The following is a 22147-nucleotide window of genomic DNA, read 5'->3' as shown; positions in this document are numbered from 1 at the left end:
ATTTCTTATTACTTATTTATACTTCATATTAACTATTACATATTCCTAATGACTTAGGTTACGAACTCTTACCTCAAAGGTTTGAGTCGATGCTACAAGAGCTGTTTGGCAAAAATAAGAAGGGGTGCGAGTACATTATGGACATCAGCAAAGAAATGTGGACAAATGCATATGACGGGGGGTATCGCTATGGTCATATGACAACAAATTTGGCTGAAGCAATAAATTCAACCTTAAAGGGGGCGCGTCATTTACCAGTCACGACGTTGGTCAAAACGACTTATTTTCGTTTGGGTCAACTCTTTGCAAAACTCGGTGGACAAGCTCTTACTTGGATGCAAAACGGACATATTTACCACCCAAGACTAGTAGCCGATTTACAAAAAAAATGGCTACATCAAATGGGATGTTAGTTACAAATTTTTCTCGCACCCGTGAATTGTTTCGTGTAACCGAAATGCCACGTCCACTGCAAGGGATTGAAGCTAACTCTTTCAGAGTTAATCTGCAAGAGAGGTGGTGCGATTGTGGTTTCTTTCAAGTACTCAAATATCCATGCTCTCATGTCATTGCTGCTTGCTCACATTCGCATTTGGACTACAAAAATTATGTTGATCCCGTATACCAACTTTCACAAGTTTTCAAGGTATATGAATTTGAGTTTCCGCCCATAGGAAACGAAAGAGACCCAAATGAGATTCAAACTTGGCTTACAATTGTCCCAGATCCATTGCTATTGAGGGACTCAGGTCGTCCAAAATCTACTAGAATACATTGTGATATGGATATTCGGGAGAAGTCAACAGAACAAAAACGATGTGGGCATTGTAGAAACATCGGGCACAATAGAAAAAAATGTCCAGCTCTGTTATCATCATATAACCGTTAACTCTTATGTAATTAAAGTTTTTAAATGAATGTTTTTATTTCTAATAATTTAATGTTATTGCATTAAAATATAATAATAATTCCACCTTCTAAGTAGAGAAAAATATTAAATTAAACAAATTAAAGTTATTAAAAATTTATGTATACAATGACACATTTCATGTTCTGATTGGAGGATTAAATTTATTAAATTAAATTTTCAATAAGACTAATTTTATAAATATGTAAGTCTTGAAGATTAAATATGTAATTATACTAATTTTTAACTTATGCATCAATATTTTCGTTAAATATTGATATGAGGTGACTAGATTGATAACATTTAAATAATTAACTGGTAAAATTAATAGATCGATAATCAAAATCAAAAATACTCGAAACTTGATAATTCTTACATTATAATCGAAACATTTTACGTAATATATTAATTTATAATAATAAAAATAAACTATTTATTATAAAACAAATACGTGTCTGCTGAGTTGGCAAAGGCGCGTCCCCGGGGACGCGCCTTTCACACGTGGCATCCAACTCAGCGAAAAAACCGGGTAAAGCGCGCCCCCGGGGACGCGCCTTTGCCAACTCAGCAGAAAGAGTGCTAGTTTTGGAAATATTGGTCGAACGGTATTAGAAAAGTAAAAATAAAAACAAACGGTGTCAGTGGGGTAAAAAAGCCTTCCATTTGACCTGAGGACACGTGTACTATCGTCTTTGGCTTCTGAGGGGGGCAATTTTGCTCTATGGAGCTATGGAAAAAAATGGCTGAAATAGGAGAATAAAAAAAATTATTTCTTGACATAAGGTGAAAGTTACTGTTAATGTCGGAAGATGGCCGGAGAAAATGGCGTCTTTAAACATCTCACCTTTAAACTTGAATCTGCAGCAGGGAGAGAGGGAGAAGAGAGTAACAGTGAAGGAGGAGAGAGAGAGAGAGTAAGAAAGAGAGGCTAGTTCGGTCGGAACTTGAAGACGCTGTGTACTCCAACTGTTTTCCCAAAAACGTTAGTTATTCCAAGCGTCTTCCAATGACACTGTTCAAAATACTCTACTTGGGAAAATATTTTTTCTCCTATCTCATTTCAACCATTATTTATTTTAAAAGGCCCCCAGGGGACCACGTCACTATTAAAGCTCGGACGCACTGAAACAATCTTGCTCACGCGCGTGTGTCGAGCGCACTCAATGAGTCAAACAATCCTCTGAAAATATCTAAAACAAAAACCAATGGGGACCGAGACATGTAGCCAAAGGTGATTAAAATTATAAACCATTAAAAATACTTTTTACTAAAATATATCATATTAATCAATAAAAATATTTGTTAACTAAATTATAGTATTTTTAAAAGGCCTGAATATTTTAAAAGAAAGGTGATATAAGTCGTGGCCGGATGGTTTTAATGCCATTTTGTTTTTCAAGTATGTTGGGCTATAGAAACCGTGAAGTAGTATTCTAATAACATTTAATATAGAATTAAAATATTACTATATGTCCTTAAATAACATTTAACAAAATAATAGATAAAAAACAGCATTTGATATTATTCTAATTGTATTTGCAAAATAGTTTTTCCCCCCATCAACCTATCAAATACTCTTGGACCTACAGTGTTTTAATTTAACTCCAAAGAACAATAAATTGTTTACGTTATTTGAAGCTATTGATTAGTTTATTTTCATTGCAGAAATGATTGTTTGTCTTCTACTATAATAAATGAATGTAGTCTTTCATACTTTTAGATCAATTGAATCCCTCAAAGATCAAGCCTTGATTCTTGAAACTGTTTGCTTTATTGATTCTATTGTTGTTTGTCGCGGCTGTCTTTTGGTTGGGTTCGGAATTGAGTTTTGATTGAAATTGATTGGGTTAGAGTCGTCACCGACCATTTTAAAATGAATTTAGGTGGCTAGTACACCATCTTACCTGATTTGCGTTTAACTAAAAATGTGTCGGGTTCGGGAGTCGGATACGGTCAAAGAAGGATTAACACCCTTGAACCGCCCTTTCGGCACCAATTAATTTATCGGTTGTCTTAATCACGAAAATTAAAATTTAAGTTAAAATTTAAAAATTCAATTCGAAATAATTACATTTGATCGATTGAAACTACCCCTAAAAAGATCAGAAAAGATAAACTGAAATAATAAATAAGTATTAAATAAATTAAAGGAAAAAGAAATAAAATTAAATTAAAAATAATAAAAATAAAAATCTGAATAAAGTGGATTCAATTACTCTACACCACTAGTTTCGCCACAGAATCTGGGGTTTCAAGCTTTGTATTCTGCTCTCTTTCCCAGCAATTTGCTTTCCATCGACCGCACATAGGGCTTGGTGTGGCTGTGTGGAACACCGGGAGTTGGTCCAAATTGTTTCACAGCCTCACGACCATTCTTCGGACCTCGGAGGAGAACTGTGTTCTGTCCAAGGGGTGCTCAAAAAGCAAGCTGGTCAAATGTTAAGCATTCACCACCGGCCTTCTCGATCCTTGCTCTCGCTATCGCGGTGAACCTGGTGTTGGTACTGCTTTGAGTCTGCATTCAGAAACATTACGACCATAGCTGAATGTTTGGCTGAATGAGCTGAGTAAAGCCGCAAAGGGATCATCTAACAGCTATGCCATCAAGAAGAAGGACGAAATTGAGCGTGTTGCCGAGGCCAATCGTTGAGGAGCTTGCTTAATCCATGGAAGAGGACATGTCCCCCCGAATGATGGGTGGTTTTGGATGCTTGGCAGGAGAAGAAGAAGAAGAAGAAAACAACGAATTTCAAGTGAAACAATGACCAACACAAACTGGTACTTTGAATTTTGATCCTGTGTGGTTATTTATTACTATAAAATTGAAAATCAAATGAGAAAACCAACAGAAAAGTAGCAGATTATCCTCTGGCACTCTGTTTTACTCTTTTAGCTCTCTCCAGCATTTTTCATTCCCGTAGCCCACCTTTGGCATTTTATACATAATATATATATATATATATAGGAAGAAGAAATGGGATTTGGTTTAAATTAGTGGGGTAGTGGCCGGTCATGATGGAAAGGGGAAGCAATGGGTATTGGGTAGTGTTTGAGTGGGTGAGGTAATGGTGGGGTAGTGGGTGAGGTAATGGTGGGCTAAAAAATAATAATAATAATAAGAATAATAATAATAATTAATTAATAATATAATATAATAAATTATTTTTGTAGATCCGGACAAAAATGGGTGTCTACACTGTTCATGGACTACTCCGAGGAAGTTCAAGGGAAAAGACTCCATGATCGTTATAACAAGACGATGTTAACAAGGTGTATATGGGTGCCATATCCGGTTATCATTGGTGCTGGCCCTTCAGGTCTTGCCGTTGCCGCTTGTCTCAGAGAAAAAGGTATCCCTACTTTGATCCTGGAAAAGGATAATTGCATAGCTTCCATGTGGAAGCTCAAAACCTATGATCGCATTCGTCTTCATCTTCCAAAGCAATTTTGTGAATTACCCTTCATACCTTTCCCCGATTATTTTCCAACCTATCTAACCAAAAACCAATTTATGGCTTACTAGGAGTCGTACAAGAACCGTTTTGGTTTACACCCAGTTTTCAACAAAACCGTAGTGAGTGCAGAATTTGACGATCAATGTGGATATTGGTGGATAATGACATTTGGGTTGAAACAAGAGGATATTGAGTATGTGTAACATCCTCAATACCGGGTTACTGATCAAATTGTAAAGTTTCAGAATTTGGTGACTAGAGTAGAACAATGGATTAGTTTAATGATTTATTTGAAAATAAATCATAAAAGTTGTTAGTAATTATTAGATGAATTGAAGGGCAAAAGGGTCATTTGCAAGGAAAATAATTAAATATGGTTATATATACACGTGGGTGGAAGAGAGAAGAAATCAAAAGGTTCTAGAGTTCTCTTCTCTTCTTCCTTCATCATACGTGAAGGCTTGAACCAAAGGTGAGTCTTCTATTTAGATAATTTCTGGTTAAATTTAAGGTTGGGTTATGATCATTAGATGATAACTAATCTTAAGGAAAGCTTAAGTTATCTTAAAATCAAAAGATAAAGGAGTTAGGGAAGATTAACGATTTGGAGTTATTGAGTGAAATATTGAAATAGAGTTTATAATAAGAATTGAAAGTTGAATTTGACTTGCCATCAATAAGAATAAGAGATTTATGAAGTTAGAAAGGATTAATAACAAAGTTGAAAGTTTAGTAAGATTCTTAAATTTTAAAAATCATGATGAAATATGGAAGATAAAGATGGTTTATATGGATATAAGTTGGTTTAAGTAATGGTAGTTGAGTTTAATGACATGTTGTGCCCTAGATTGAACATATGTTATTGACTAGCTATCAGAGTAAAAGTGATAGAGTTATGAGATTAGAGGAAAATATAAAGTTGAGTTAATCAATTATGATGTGAATCTGATATAGTGGTGTATTCTGATCAGATAGCTATGATGTAGAAAAGGAGATAAGTATTTGCATGGAACCTTAAGAAAGAAAAATACAAGTATAAGAAATGATAAAGAATGAAGTTCTGTATAAGAAATGGGTTATCAAAGTTATGAAGATGCAATGAAGATTGGTACATACAGATGAGTGTAGGTGATAAGACAAGAGTATGTGAACATGAAATGAAATATATGATTTGTGTATAAGGAATAAATAAAGGAATAATGGAATAAAGAAATGAAAAGGATTGAGTTAAAGGATCAGATACGATAAATGTTATATGGAAGTGTAGATGATAATTTTGATATAGAAGTAAGAAAAGTGTGCAAGGTGATGTAAAAAGATTCTTTAAAGTGTATGTTGAATCATATTTAAAGAATATTTAGGGTCGTGTTCTTGGTTAAATGATGATGGAAAATGAATTTGGTTATTATTATAAGGTAGTTAGATATGGATTTATGATGTTGAGTGATGAAAATGGATGTTATTGTCTATGTAATGAGTGACATTATATGGATTTTAGAAAGGTCAATGGAAAATGCAAAATCGAAATAGAGAAAAAACATAAATGGATTGAGGTTATGGGCTACTGTGTATATGATAAGTGACAATAGATAAATGTATAAAGGAAAAAAAGATAGTTGAAGAAATAAAGGAAGGAAATATTGAGTAAAGGAGGTAGCATGAGAACATTAGAAGATATGTTCTTATTGATATGTTCAGTGAAAATTCGATGACAAATTTTCTTTAAAGGAGGGGAGATTTGTAACATCCTCAATACCGGGTTAGTGATCAAATTGTAAAGTTTCAGAATTTGGTGACTAGAGTAGAACAATGGATTAGTTCAATGATTTATTTAAAAATAAATCATAAAAGTTGTTAGTAATTATTAGATGAATTGAAGGGCAAAAGGGTCATTTGCAGGGAAAATAATTAAATATGGTTATATATACACGTGGGTGGAAGGGAGAAGAAATCAAAAGGTTCTAGAGTTCTCTTCTCTTCTTCCTTCTTCATACGTGAAGGCTTGAACCAAAGGTGAGTCTTCTATTTAGATAATTTCTGGTTAAATATAAGGTTGAGTTATGATCATTAGATGATAACTAAGCTTAAGGAAAGCTTAAGTTATCTTAAAATCAAAAGATAAAGGAGTTAAGGAAGATTAAATATTTGGAGTTCTTGAGTGAAATATTGAAATAGAGTTTATAATAAGAATAAGAGATTTATGATAAGGGCTCAAAATAGAAGAATTGAGTGAAGAGTTTATGGTTTTCGGGCTTAAAATGCAAATTCTGGGCAAGGTGTATCGATGCATATTTAATGTGTATCGATGCACTCTTTAAAGAAGAAACATCAAATGCAATTAGTGCATCGATGCATCCCCTTAAAATTAAAACATCGAAGGTGATTTGTTTATTGATGCATGGGTAGTGCATCGATGCACATGTTAAAGAATGCATCGATGCACTGTAGAATGTATCGATGCACTTCAAGGGGAAATAGAAATAGACCTTTCTTTTGGTCTAAGAAATGATAGATTAGAGGATATCAATTGGATATTGATATATATCAATGTATGGTTATGTAGATATCGAACATGAACAAGTTCCGGAACGATTATCAAGTTAAGATTCGATCAAAAAAGAGAAAATCATAAAAGTGGATTGGAACGTAGTGAGGCTAAGGTGAGTGCATCTTATTTTTATAAGATTATATAGAAATTGGACTTGTGATAAGTCTATTTCCTATAGTAATAGCTCATTAAGTCTTGATTATATGTATGTTAACAACATGAACTGTATGTATGTTTGATTATATGAATTGATATGTTTTTGTATGTGCTATGTGGTTTATGTAAAAGCACTATTAAATGTTAATGGGAGAATATAAAATAAGTTATGAAATTATAGGAATATAGAAGATAAGTCAAGTGATATATGGAAATGGAAATAGATGTCTATGAAGAGTCATAGGAGAATAAATATAAGACTATGTGAATACATGGTTATGAGATAAAATATGTAATAATAGGTAAATATGATGAAAGTGAGTTCATGAGAAGTGATAGGAACTAGGTAAACATGTGTAACAGTACATGCATAATAGAAACATGAGTTTGACAAGTACATAGTGGTATGATCCATTATGAGAATTAGTATAATAGAGCTTTTTGATTTAATGATAGTTAAGGGAACTAAATAAGATTGAATTATAGAATGAAATGGGAATAGTATATCATTCAGGAAACTTGAATATAAAGGGATGTTACGAATATATAAGATAAGTTATATGCTAAAGATTTATGGAGCTATATGAAAAGGTTATAAGGAATATATGAAATTGAATTAAGTAAATAGATTAAATTAATATATAAATAAAATACTATTAAATGATATATGTTTAAAAATACGACATAGTTTATGTAATCTAGGGGAATACAAAGAAATGAAGCATAAGGTAGATGATATGACATAAGTTATTATATACATATATGATATATGTTATCAAGTAATATGAAAGGACTCAGAAAATTGATATAAGCTATGTGGAAGTGTTCTAGGTGTTTTTATGTGCTATAGGAAGTATATATATGATTATATGTGAACAAGATATGATATATATGTTTACATGAACATCCGAGAAATGATCTAAGTTATATGATATGTTCTACGTGATTATATGCACTTTGGATATATTTTATATGACATGGATCTATGTGAATATGTGATAAAGAATATAAGACATGTGACATGTAAATGTGAATCATATGAAAATGTTCTACGCATAAGTGAACTATGTGTATATATGAATATGTGAAATGACATAAATGATAATGCCTATGTTATGTGTCATGAGAACTAGGGGTATAGTTGGCATGCCAAGAGACGAGGGTCTACGCGGTCCTTCGGGACACATATGTATTCTTTGGAACATTTATGAGGTCTTTGAGACACATACTTGGTCCTTGGTATATGTATATGATTCTTAAGGAATTTCTATGTGGTCCTTATGGACATTATATGGCACTACAGTGCATTTCTACGCGGCACTTCGGTGCATTTATACGAGCTGTGGTGACAGCATTAGTGCACAACCTCTATAGACTCACATATCTATAGTTCTCACAGATGTACATAGGCTAACAAAAAGATAACAATAAATATATATATTACATGTAAAGTATATGCTTTTGTGATATGAATTGTATTATATGATATATGAGATGATGTGTATATTGCTTGATTAATTGAATCATATGTGGCTTAAAAGAATGAATATATGAGTATATGATTATGAGACATAAATGATAAGAATATGGATAGGGGAATAAGATTAGTAATGGAAATAGTGTGAATTATGTATATGTGTATATTACATTGTATGAAATGTTAAATTGTTTTGGTGCGACATCATGAGATGATGTGTTCCTGCATGTTTAAATAATTAGAGTTCTTTTATAAATGTAATGTCTCACCAAGTCATAGACTTAGCATGTGATTGTTTCACACGTAGGTTACAAAAGTGAGAAGAGTAAAGAGCAATGTGGAGGAAGACATGTCAGTTCTCCTTACCAAAAGTCAGATCAGAAGAAAGTTGAATAATATGTATTTTAATATATGAAGTTCTAGTTGGCATGCATTCAAAATATATATTGTATAAGCTTTGAGTAGTTCTGTAAATGTTTTGAAAAGTCAATGTGACACCTCAGACTCGGACCCGGGTCAGATACGGGTTGAGGGTGTTACATTTAATGGTATCAGAGCTAAGGTTTAGCCGATTTTAGGCTTGAACTGAAGTCAAATGAGGTTTAAAAATGTGTACATACCAACTAAAAGTGAAATTTTCTGATCTGATAGTGTAAGGAGTATGTTGTCTTTATAATAGAATAATATTTGTATAATATAGTAGAAATTGATTATAGAAATTGTCAAAGTAAAGTAAATCGATAGCTGACAAATCTGATGGTGATAGCAATTCACCTGCCCTGGCCAGGCAGGATGAAGAGCAGAAACCTCAAAAAGTGTCTTATATGATTAAATGTTGATTTCAGAAAGTTGAAATCATATTAGAATAGTGATAGAAGGTTTTCACAGTTTTGAATCGAAAGAGTGATGTGAAGTATTCTTATTATTTTATGGATAAGATAGAATATGGTGAACAAGTGTCACCATAAGAAAGTTAAAAGATCTAAAGATGTGGTTAGAATTTGTAGAAGAGTTCAAGAATAAATGCATTAATGACAAGAGTATAAGATATAGAAAGCCAGAGTTTATGAGTTGAAACAAAGAATACTGTTGTACATAGGCAAAAATGTGGATATAAAAAGAGATTGTATTTTAGAAGGAAAAAGTTAGCGTTGGCTAACAAGAATATGTGATAGGAATGTACTGGAAGTATAAGATTATAAGATATTGTCAGGATATGATAACCAAACCTGTAATGGATCTGTATACAGTTGTATATTTGGATCATAGTAATGTGGTATAGTAAAGGAAATAAGGATTTGTATATTTGAGTAAAGTTGAGGATTGATAAGAAGAGTTTGAGAATGTTTATATCGATGATCTGTTTATAAGACAAAGGAAGTCATAATGTTGAGTTTGAACAACGTAAATTACATGATGTATGAGAATAGAGGTGAAATTGATAAGTTAAGTAAACTAATTTTGAGATAATTTCGATTGGAAATGATATATATGATTGGTTGACTAGGCTTGTGCCCTAGATTGAACATATATTATTGACTAGCTATCAGAGTAAAAGTGATAGAGTTATGAGATTGGAGGAAAAGATAAAGTTGAGTTAATCAATTATGATATGAATCTGATATAGTGGTGTATTCTGATCAGATAGCTATGATGTAGAAAAGGAGATAAGTATTTGCATGGAACGTTAAGGAAGAAAAATACAAGTATAAGAAATGATAAAGAATGAAGTTCTGTATAAGAAATGGGTTATCAAAGTTATGAGGATGCAATGAAGATTGGTACATACAGATGAGTGTAGGTGATAAGACAAGAGTATGTGAACATGAAAGGAAATATATGATTTGTATATAAGGAAAAAAATAAAGGAATAATGGAATAATGAAATGAAAAGGATTTAGTTAAAGGATCAGATACGATAAAGGTTATATGGAAGTGTAGATGATAATTTTGATATAGAAGTAAGAAAAGTGTGCAAGGTGATGTAAAAAGATTCTTTAAAGTGTATGTTGAATCATATTTAAAGAAGATTTAGGGTCGTGTTCTTGGTTAAATGATGATGGAAAATGAATTTGGTTATTATTATAAGGTAGTTAGATATGGATTTATGATGTTGAGTGATGAAAATGGATGTTATTGTCTATGTAATTAGTGACATTATATGGATTTTAGAAAGGTCAAAGGAAAATGCAAAATCGAAGGAGAGAAAAGACATAAATGGATTAAGATTATGGGCTACTGTGTATATGATAAGTGACAATAGATAAATGTATAAAGGAAAAAAAGATAGTTGAAGAAATAAAGGAAGGAAATATTAAGTAAAGGAGGTAGCATCAGAACATTAGAAGATATGTTCTTATTGATATGTTCAGTGAAAATTCAATGACGAATTTTCTTTAAAGGATGGGAGATTTGTAACATCCTCAATACCGGGTTAGTGATCAAATTGTAAACTTTCAGAATTTGGTGACTAGAATAGAACAATGGATTAGTTCAATGATTTATTTATAAATAAATCATAAAAGTTGTTAGTAATTATTAGATGAATTGAAGGGCAAAAGGGTCATTTGCAAGGAAAATAATTAAATATGGTTATACATACACGTGGGTGGAAGGGAGAAGAAATCAAAAGGTTCCAGAGTTCTCTTCTCTTCTTCCTTCTTCATACGTGAAGGCTTGAACCAAAGGTGAGTCTTCTATTTAGATAATTTCTGGTTAAATTTAAGGTTGGGTTATGATCATTAGATGATAACTAAGCTTAAGGAAAGCTTAAGTTATCTTAAAATCAAAGGATAAAGGAGTTAGGTAATATTAAAGATTTGGAGTTCTTGAGTGAAATATTGAAATAGAGTTTATAATAAGAATTGAAAGTTGAATTTGACTTGCCATCAATAAGAATAAGAGATTTATGAAGTTATAAAGGATTAATAACAAAGTTGAAAGTTTAGTAAGATTCTTAAATTTTAAAAATCATTATGAAATATGGAAGATAAATATGGTTTATATGGATATAAGTTGGTTTAAGTAATGGTAGTTGAGTTTAATGATATGATAAGGGCTCAAAATAAAAGAATTGAGTGAAGAGTTTATGGTTTTCGGGCTTAAAATGCAAATTCTGGGCAAGGTGTATCGATGCATATTTAATTTGAATCGAAGCACTCTTTAAAGAAGAAACATCGAATGCAATTAGTGCATCGATGCATCCCCTTAAAATTAAAACATCGAAGGTGATTTGTGTATCGATGCATGGGTAGTGCATCGATGCACATGTTAAAGAATGCATCGATGCACTGTAGAATGTATCGATGCACTTCAAGGGAAAATATAAATAGACCTTTCTTTTAGTCTAAGAAATGATAGATTAGAGGATATTAATTGGATATTGATATATATCAATGTATGGTTATGTAGATATCGAACATGAACAAGTTCTGAAATGATTATCAAGTTAAGATTCGATCAAAAAAGAGGAAATCATAAAAGTTGATTGGAACGTAGTGAGGCCAAGGTGAGTGCATCTTATTTTTATAAGATTATATGGAAATTGGACTTGTGATAAGTCTATTTCCTATAGTAATAGCTCATTAAGTCTTGATTATAAGTATGTTAACAACATGAAGTGTATGTATGTTTGATTATATGAATTGATATGTTTTTGTATGTGCTATGTGGTTTATGTAAAAACACTATTAAATGTTAATGGGAGAATATAAAATAAGTTATGAAATTATAGGAATATAGAAGATAAGTCAAGTGATATATGGAAATGGAAATAGATGTCTATGAAGAGTCAAGAGAATAAATATAAGACATACATGGTTATGAGATAAAATATGTAATAATAGGTAAATATGATGAAAATGAGTTCATGAGAAGTGATAGGAACTAGGTAAACATGTGTAACAGTACATGTATAATAGAAACATGATTTTGACAAGTACATAGTTGTATGATCCATTATGAGAATTAGTATAATAGAGCTTTTTGATTTAATGATAGTTAAGGGAACTAAATAAGATTGAATTATATAATGAAATGGGAATAGTATATCATTTAGGAAACTTGAATATAAAGGGATGATACGAATATATAAGATAAGTTATATGCTAAAGATTTATGGAGCTATATGAAAAGGTTATAAGGAATATATGAAATTGAATTAAGTAAATAGATTAAATTAATATATAAATAAAATACTATTAAATGATATACGTTTAAAAATACGACATAGTTTATGTAATCTAAGGGAATACAAAGAAATGAAGCATAAGGTAGATGATATGACATAAGTTATTATATACATATATGATATATGTTATCAAGTAATATGAAAGGACTCAGAAAATTGATATAAGCTATGTGGAAGTGTTCTAGGTGTTTTTATGTGCTATAGGAAGTATATATATGATCATATGTGAACAAGATATGATATGTATGTTTACATGAACATCCGAGAAATGATCTAAGCTATATGATATGATCTACTTGATTATATGCACTTTGGATATATGTTATATGACATGGATCTATGTGACTATGTGATAAAGAATATAAGATATGTGACATGTAAATGTGAATCATATGAAAATGTTCTACGCGTAAGTGAACTATGTGTATATATGAATATGTGAAATGACATAAATGATAATGCCCATGTTATGTGTCATGAGAACTAGGGGTATAGTTGGCATGCCAAGAGTCGAGGGTCTACGCGGTCCTTCGGGACATATATGTATTCTTTGGAACATTTATGAGGTATTTGAGACACATACTTGGTCCTTGGTATATGTATATGATTCTTAAGGAATTTCTATGTGGTCCTTATGGACATTATATGGCACTACAGTGCATTTCTACGCGGCACTTCGGTGCATTTATACGAGATGTGGTGACAGCATTAGTGCACAACCTCTATATAATCACATATCTATAGTTCTCACAGATGTACATATGCTAACAAAAAGATAACAATAAATATATATATAACATGTAAAGTATATGCTTTTGTGATATGAATTGTATTATATGATATATGAGATGATGTGTATATTGCTTGATTAATTGAATCATATGTGGCTTAAAAGAATGAATATATGAGTATATGATTATGAGACATAAATGATAAGAATATGGATAGGGGAATAAGATTAGTAATGGAAATAGTGTGAATTATGTATATATGTATATTACATTGTATGAAATGTTAAATTGTTTTGGTGCGACATCATGAGATGATGTGTTCCTGCATATTTAAATAATTAGAGTTCTTTTATAAATGTAATGTCTCACCAAGTCATAGACTTAGCGTGTGATTGTTTCATACGTAGGTTACAAAAGTGAGAAGAGTAAAGAGCAATGTGGAGCAAGACAGGTCAGTTCTCCTTACCAAAGGTCAGATCAGAAGAAAGCTGAATAATATGTATTTTAATATATGAAGTTCTAGTTGGCATGCATTCAAAATATATATTGTATAAGCTCTGAGTAGTTCTGTAAATGTTTTGAAAAGTCAATGTGACACATCAGACTCGGATCCGGATCAGATACGGATTGAGTGTGTTACATTTAATGGTATTAGAGCTAAGGTTTAGTCGATTCTAGGCTTGAACTGAAGTCAAATGAGGTTTAAAAATGTGTACATGCCAACTAAAAGTGAAATTTTCTGATCTGATAGTGTAAGGAGAATGTTGTCTTGATAATAGAATAAGATTTGTATAATATAGTAGAAATTGATTTTAGAAATTGTCAAAGTAAAGTAAATTGATAGTCGACAAATCTGATGGTGATAGCAATTCACCTGCCCTGGCCAGGCAGGATGAAGAGCAGAAACCTCAGAAAGTGTCTTATAAGATTAAATGTTGATTTCAGAAAGTTGAAATCATATTAGAATAGTGATAGAAGCTTTTCACTGTTTTGAATCGGAAGAGTGATGTGAAGTATTCTTATTATTTTATGGATAAGATAGAATATGGTGAACAAGTGTCACCATAAGAAAGTTAAAAGATCTAAAGATGTGGTTAGAATTTGTAGAAGAGTTCAAGAATAAGTGCATTAATGACAAGAGTATAAGATATAGAAAGCCAGAGTTTATGAGTTGAAACAAAGAATACTGTTGTACATAAGCAAAAATGTGGATATAAAAAGAGATTGCATTTTAGAAGGAAAAAGTTAGCGTTGGCTAACAAGAATATGTGATAGGAATGTACTGGAAGTATAAGATTATAAGATATTATCAGGATATGATAACCAAATCTGTAATGGATCTGGATACAGTTGTATATTTGGATCATAGTAATGTGGTATAGTAAAGGAAATAAGGATTTGTATATTTGAGTAAAGTTGAGTATTGATAAGAAGAGTTTGAGAATGTGTATATCGATGATCAGTTTATAAGACAAAGGAAGTCATAATGTTGAGTTTGAACAACGTAAATTACATGTATGAGAATAGAGGTGAAATTGATAAGTTAAGTAAACTAATTTTGAGATAATTTCGATTGGAAATGATATATATGATTGGTTGACTAGGCTTGTGCCCTAGATTGAACATATGTTATTGACTAGCTATCAGAGTAAAAGTGATAGAGTTATGAGATTGGAGGAAAAGATAAAGTTGAGTTAATCAATTATGTTGTGAATCTGATATAGTGGTGTATTTTGATCAGATAGCTATGATGTAGAAAAGGAGATAAGTATTTGCATAGAACCTTAAGGAAGAAAAATACAAGTATAAGAAATGATAAAGAATGAAGTTCTGTATAAGAAATGGGTTATCAAAGTTATGAGGATGCAATGAAGATTGGTACATACAAATGAGTGTAGGTGATAAGACAAGAGTATGTGAACATGAAAGGAAAGATATGATTTGTGTATAAGGAATAAATAAAGGAATAATGGAATAAAGAAATGAAAAGGATTGAGTTAAAGGATCAGATACGATAAAGGTAATATGGAAGTGTAGATGATAATTTTGACATAGAAGTAAGAAAAGTGTGCAAGGTGATGTAAAAATATTCTTTAAAGTGTATGTTGAATCATATTTAAAGAAGATTTAGGGTCGTGTTCTTGGTTAAATGATGATGGAAAATGAATTTGGTTATTATTATAAGGTAGTTTGATATGAATTTATGATGTTGAGTGATGAAAATGGATGTTATTGTCTATGTAATGAGTGACATTATATGGATTTTAGAAAGGTCAAAGGAAAATGCAAAATCGAAAGAGAGAAAAGACATAAATGGATTGAGGTTATGGGCTACTGTGTATATGATAAGTGACAGTAGATAAATGTATAAAGGAAAAAAAGATAGTTGAAGAAATAAAGGAAGGAAATATTAAGTAAAGGAGGTAGCATCAGAACATTAGAAGATATGTTCTTATTGATATGTTCAGTGAAAATTCGATGACAAATTTTTTTAAAGGAGGAGAGATTTGTAACATCCTCAATACCGGGTTAGTGATCAAATTGTAAAGTTTCAGAATTTGGTGACTCGAGTAGAACAATGGATTAGTTCAATGATTTATTTGGAAATAAATCATAAAAGTTGTTAGTAATTATTAGATGAATTGAAGGGCAAAAGGGTCATTTGCAAGGAAAATAATTAAATATGGTTATACATACACGTGGGTGGAAGGGAGAAGAAATCAAAAGGTTCCAGAGTTCTCTTCTCTTATTCATTCTTCATACGTGAGGGCTTGAACCAAAGGTGAGTCTTCTATTTAGATAATTTCTGGTTAAATTTAAGGTTGGGTTATGATCATTAGATGATAACTAAGCTTAAGGAAAGCTTAAGTTATCTTAAAATCAAAAGATAAAGAAGTTAGGGAAGATTAAAGATTTGGAGTTCTTGAGTGAAATATTGAAATAGAGTTTATAATAAGAATTGAAAGTTGAATTTGACTTGCCATCAATAAGAATAAGAGATTTATGAAGTTATAAAGGATTAATAACAAAGTTGAAAGTTTAGTAAGATTCTTAAATTTTAAAAATCATGATGAAATATGGAAGATAAAGATGGTTTATATGGATATAAGTTGGTTTAAGTAATGGTAGTTGAGTTTAATGACATGATAGGGGCTCAAAATAAAAGAATTGAGTGAAGAGTTTATGGTTTTCGAGCTTAAAATGCAAATTCTGGGAAAGGTGTATCGATGCATATTTAATGTGTATCGATGTACTCTTTAAAGAAGAAACATCGAATGCAATTAGTGCATCGATGCATCCCCTTAAAATTAAAACATCGAAGGTGATTTGTGTATCGATGCATGGGTAGTGCATCGATGCACATGTTAAAGAATGCATCGATGCACTGTAGAATGTATCAATGCACTTCAAGGGGAAATAGAAATAGACCTTTCTTTTGGTCTAAGAAATGATAGATTAGAGGATATCAATTGGATATTGATATATATCAATGTATGGTTATGTAGATATCGAACATGAACAAGTTCCAGAACGATTATCAAGTTAAGATTCGATAAAAAAAGAGGAAATCATAAAAGTGGTTTGGAACGTAGTGAGGCCAAGATGAGTGCATCTTATTTTTATAAGATTATATGGAAATTGGACTTGTGATAAGTCTATTTCCTATAGTAATAGCTCATTAAGTCTTGATTATAAGTATGTTAACAACATGAAGTGTATGTATGTTTGATTATATGAATTGATATGTTTTTGTATGTGCTACGTGGTTTATGTAAAAACACTATTAAATGTTAATGGGAGAATATAAAATAAGTTATGAAATTATAGGAATATAGAAGATAAGTCAAGTGATATATGGAAATGGAAATAGATGTCTATGAAGAGTCATAGGAGAATAAATATAAGACTATGTGAATACATGGTTATGAGATAAAATATGTAATAATAGGTAAATATGATGAAAGTGAGTTCATGAGAAGTGATAGGAACTAGGTAAACATGTGTAACAGTACATGCATAATAGAAACATGAGTTTGACAAGTACATAGTTGTATGATCCATTATGAGAATTAGTATAATAGAGCTTTTTGATTTAATAATAGTTAAGGGAACTAAATAAGATTGAATTATAGAATGAAATGGGAATAGTATATCATTTAGGAAGCTTGAATATAAAGGGATGATACGAATATATAAGATAAGTTATATGCTAAAGATTTATGGAGCTATATGAAAAGGTTATAAGGAATATATGAAATTGAATTAAGTAAATAGATTAAATTAATATATAAATAAAATACTATTAAATGATATATGTTTAAAAATACGACATAGTTTATGTAATCTAAGGGAATACAAAGAAATGAAGCATAAGGTAGATGATATGACATAAGTTATTATATACATATATGATATATGTTATCAAATAATATGAAAGGACTCAGAAAATTGATATAAGCTATGTGGAAGTGTTCTAGGTGTTTTTATGTGCTATAGGAAGTATATATATGATCATATGTGAACAAGATATGATATGTATGTTTACATGAACATTCGAGAAATGATCTAAGCTATATGATATGATCTACGTGATTATATGCACTTTGGATATATGGTATATGACATAGATCTATGTGACTTTGTGATAAAGAATATAAGATATGTGACATGTAAATGTGAATCATATGAAAATGTTCTACGCGTAAGTGAACTATGTGTATATATGAATATGTGAAATGACATAAATGATAATGTCCATGTTATGTGTCATGAGAACTAGGGGTATAGTTGGCATGCCAAGAGTCGAGGGTCTGTGCGGTCCTTCGGGACATATATGTATTCTTTTGAACATTTATGAGGTCTTTGAGACACATACTTGGTCCTTGGTATATGTATATGATTCTTAAGGAATTTCTATGTGGTCCTTATGGACATTATATGGCACTACAGTGCATTTCTACGCGGCACTTCGGTGCATTTATACGAGCTGTGGCGATAGCATTAGTGCATAACCTCTATAGACTCACATATATATAGTTCTCACAGATGTACATAGGCTAACAAAAAGATAACAATAAAAATATATATTACATGTAAAGTATATGCTTTTGTGATATGAATTGTATTATATGATATATGAGATGATGTGTATATTGCTTGATTAATTGAATCATATGTGGCTTAAAAGAATGAATATATGAGTATATGATTATGAGACATAAATGATAAGAATATGGATAGGGGAATATGATTAGTAATGGAAATAGTGTGAATTATGTATATGTGTATATTACATTGTATGAAATGTTAAATTGTTTTGGTGTGACATCATGATATGATGTGTTCCTGCATGTTTAAATAATTAGAGTTCTTTTATAAATGTAATGTCTCATCAAGTTATAGACTTAGCGTGTGATTGTTTCACACTTAGGTTACAAAAGTGAGAAGAGTAAAGAGCAATGTGGAGCAAGACAGGTCAGTTCTCCTTACCAAATGTCAGATCAGAAGAAAGTTAAATAATATGTATTTTAATATATGAAGTTCTAGTTGGCATGCATTCAAAATATATATTGTATAAGCTCTGAGTAGTTCTGTAAATATTTTAAAAAGTCAATGTGACACCTCAGACTCGAATCCGGATTGAATACGAGTTGGAGGTGTTACAATATGTGTCTCAGTAGCTCATTATTGCTACTGGGGAGAATGCTGATGAAGTGATGCCGCAAATTGAAGGGATGGATGATTTTGGTGGGCCTATAATGCACACAAGTTCGTACAAAAGTGGTCGATTGTTTCGAGGAAAAGATGTTTTGGTGGTTGGTTGTGGGAATTCAGGCATGGAGGTCTCTTTGGATCTCTGCAACTGTAATGCTCGCCCATCCCTCGTCGTTAGAAACTCGGTGAACCTGCTTCTATCCTTTCAGATAAACCTAAAAGCAATTTTCCCTTTAACTTCTTTGAAGAAAAATGCTTAGTTACTGGCTTATTTTCTTCGTCACTGTCGCATATATTTTTCATAGGATTTACGAAGTTTGCAATCATGTTTAGTTAAGATCACCTTTAGAATTTTTTTCACTCACAAGTTCTGCTACTTAAAGCACGAGGGTGGACCGGTGAACCTTTTTAACTTTCTTGGAATTTGTTTGCATGCGCAACAACAGTAGGTAGCTCAAAATTTTATGCCTAAAACTCCATTTCCCCCTTGTGCAAATTACTATTACATTTACCTTATCATCTTTAGTAGCAGCACAATCTTTCTTTATAAAAGGGGCCTGTATGTTGCAGGTGCACGTCTTGCCTCAAGAGATGTTAGGCAAATCAACTTTTGGTTTATCCATGGGGTTGCTGAAATGGTTCCCAGTAAGCCTCGTGGATCGGTTTTTACTTCTGGTCTCTCGTTTCATTATGGGAGACGCTGGAAAACTCGGCATCCATCGTCCGAAACTCGGTCCTCTTGAGCTCAAAAGCCAGTGCGGAAAGACACCGGTTTCGGATGTTGGAACACTAGCAAAGATCCAGAATGGTGACATTAAGGTTGAGTAAAAATAATTTTCTATTAGTTCTTCAACCCTAGTAGGTAGACCTATCTTGCATTTCAAATTTAATTTGCTTAATGTATTATCCAGGTCTGTCCGGGAATAAAGCGAATAATTCACCGTACCGTGGAGTTTGTAGATGGGAGAAAGGAGGATTTTGATTCCATCATCCTTGCCACTGGTTACAAAAGCAATGTACCACACTGGTTGAAGGTAATTAACAACCGCAGTGTAGAAGATATTAATATTTGAATTTCAAATTTTATTCTACTTCGAATCCGAATTCGTCTAGAATGTTGAGTTGAGCTTTTTTGCACTGAATAGGAGGGAGATTTGCTCTCAGAGGAAGATGGTATGCCTCGGGAGGCATTCCCAAGAGGGTGGAAAGTTGAACGTGGACTGTACGTTGTAGGGTTTACAAAGCGTGGTTTGCTTGGTGCCTCCTTTGATGCCAAAATGATAGCTGAAGATATTGAGCTTCAATGGAAACCTGAGGCCACAAATTTATTGCCATATATTCAACCACTCACTCTTTAATTTCCCCGAGCACATTGTTCGCCGATGACAGGGCCACCTAATCTGTTCATACACTGGTGGACTACCTACCTCTCCTCTTAATCTCTTCATATGCATGCAACGATCCAATTTCATAAATTGTTTCGTCCCTTCATTTTTTCTCTTCTATTGACTCAATCCAAAGGAAAATATGTAATTGCTTCATGTCTTTTGTCAACTAAATGGAATTTCCAAGTACGCAGCTAATTACCTTTGTAAAGATTTGCATGGTATTGGATATCTCAAGATCTGATGATTTAAATTCAAGTTTTAGGTATAAACAAGAATTTGTTATATTTTCTTGAATAGAATGTCTGTGATATTAGTTTTCCATTAAAATAGACACGAAGCAGGACCACCCATCAATGAATATAATAATGGAACGAATTAAAGGGGAATTAAAGAAATCATTACTGTATAAAAAAAGCTGTTTTAAGATGAGATGGGAAGTGGAGATTCAGGTGTCAATCTTGAGCAGATGATAACCCATTTTCATTAGTTTAATAAATAATTAAAATTTAATACGGTAATGATGATGTTTGGTATATAATAAGAAAGCAGGACCACCCAGTCTGTGATGCACAGTCCAAGCAATCTCCACTAGTGCTTGTTCCCTGTCAAACTCTTGGCTGGGGTCTCTGCTGAATTTCAAATCATTTAAATAAAGGAAAACACATCCAAGGGCAGTGGCAGTCATACCTGAAATTTGGAGAAGTGTTAAGACAAAGATGTAACATTTGTACTGTACTATTAAGAGTGGAGAAGGAAAGAGTTGCACCGGCTGCTGCCTTAAATAACTACGACCTGAGTGCTTTGCAACTTAAAATATACCCTCCAAAGTGCCGTTTTCAATAGCATTTTTCTCTTGCTTTCTCCATTGCCGATTGCCATCCTCTCCCACTAACATGATCACATATCGGTGATTACCTCAAGGGTTTAGACGACAGTGTAGGTAGCTGTTTGGAGATGGAAGATGATCGAAGACAGTGACATGGTAAATCTAGAGATGGGAGAAGCAGCTTGGCATGGTCCAGAGGGCACGTGATAGCCACTCAGACGGAGAAGTAGCAGCTGGGTACGGCTCTCCCAAGCCTATGTCACACATGGTGCACATGCACGCCCCTGGATTTGGACCATCTAAAACTAATGATGGATTTACTTCTTTTATTGCTCCTGGTCCTATAATTTTATGACAATACTAACCTCTTTATTTCTATTTTCTCTGTCCCTTTGAACCATTTCCCATTACTATGATTTAAAAAAACACCACCAAAGTCCTCAGGGCTTGTGTGTACGTTTAACATTTTTACCCTTTTATATATATATATATATATATATTCTCATTATTTATATATGGTTTTCAAGGTAACCGATGAAAGGAGAGGAGAATTCAAACTTCAATTAAATTCTAATTAATTTTAACCATCGATCTTTCAAAGTCCACATGTTATGGGGTTCCAAAAGTGATGGGTTGCATTCATTTTTGTTTTTTATTTTCCCATGGCATTATCAACAATTCCTTTCTAGCAGGGGAACCCATGTCGATGTAACCAAATTGGATTTGGTATCTGATATGATTTTCAACCCAACGAT

At 32.3% G+C, this 22147-nt stretch overlaps 1 protein-coding gene across 1 annotated transcript; it reads left to right on the top strand.

Annotated features, from left to right (window-relative positions):
* The first annotated feature begins 19135 nt into the window (after window positions 1-19135).
* LOC120218688 (indole-3-pyruvate monooxygenase YUCCA2-like) lies at window positions 19136-20566 on the top strand. The gene is made up of 4 exons (XM_039215590.1): window positions 19136-19363; window positions 19749-19997; window positions 20090-20212; window positions 20324-20566. The coding sequence occupies exons 1-4, from the start codon at window positions 19181-19183 to the stop codon at window positions 20534-20536; spliced, it is 768 nt and encodes a 255-aa protein (XP_039071521.1). The 5' UTR covers window positions 19136-19180; the 3' UTR covers window positions 20537-20566.
* The last annotated feature ends 1581 nt before the right edge of the window (window positions 20567-22147 follow it).

The sequence above is a fragment of the Hibiscus syriacus genome, unplaced genomic scaffold (assembly GCF_006381635.1).
Source record: "Hibiscus syriacus cultivar Baekdansim isolate YM2019G1 unplaced genomic scaffold, ASM638163v2 tig00110201_pilon, whole genome shotgun sequence".
NCBI classification, from domain to species: Eukaryota; Viridiplantae; Streptophyta; class Magnoliopsida; order Malvales; family Malvaceae; genus Hibiscus; species Hibiscus syriacus.
This window is presented reverse-complemented; position numbering and strand designations above follow the sequence as displayed.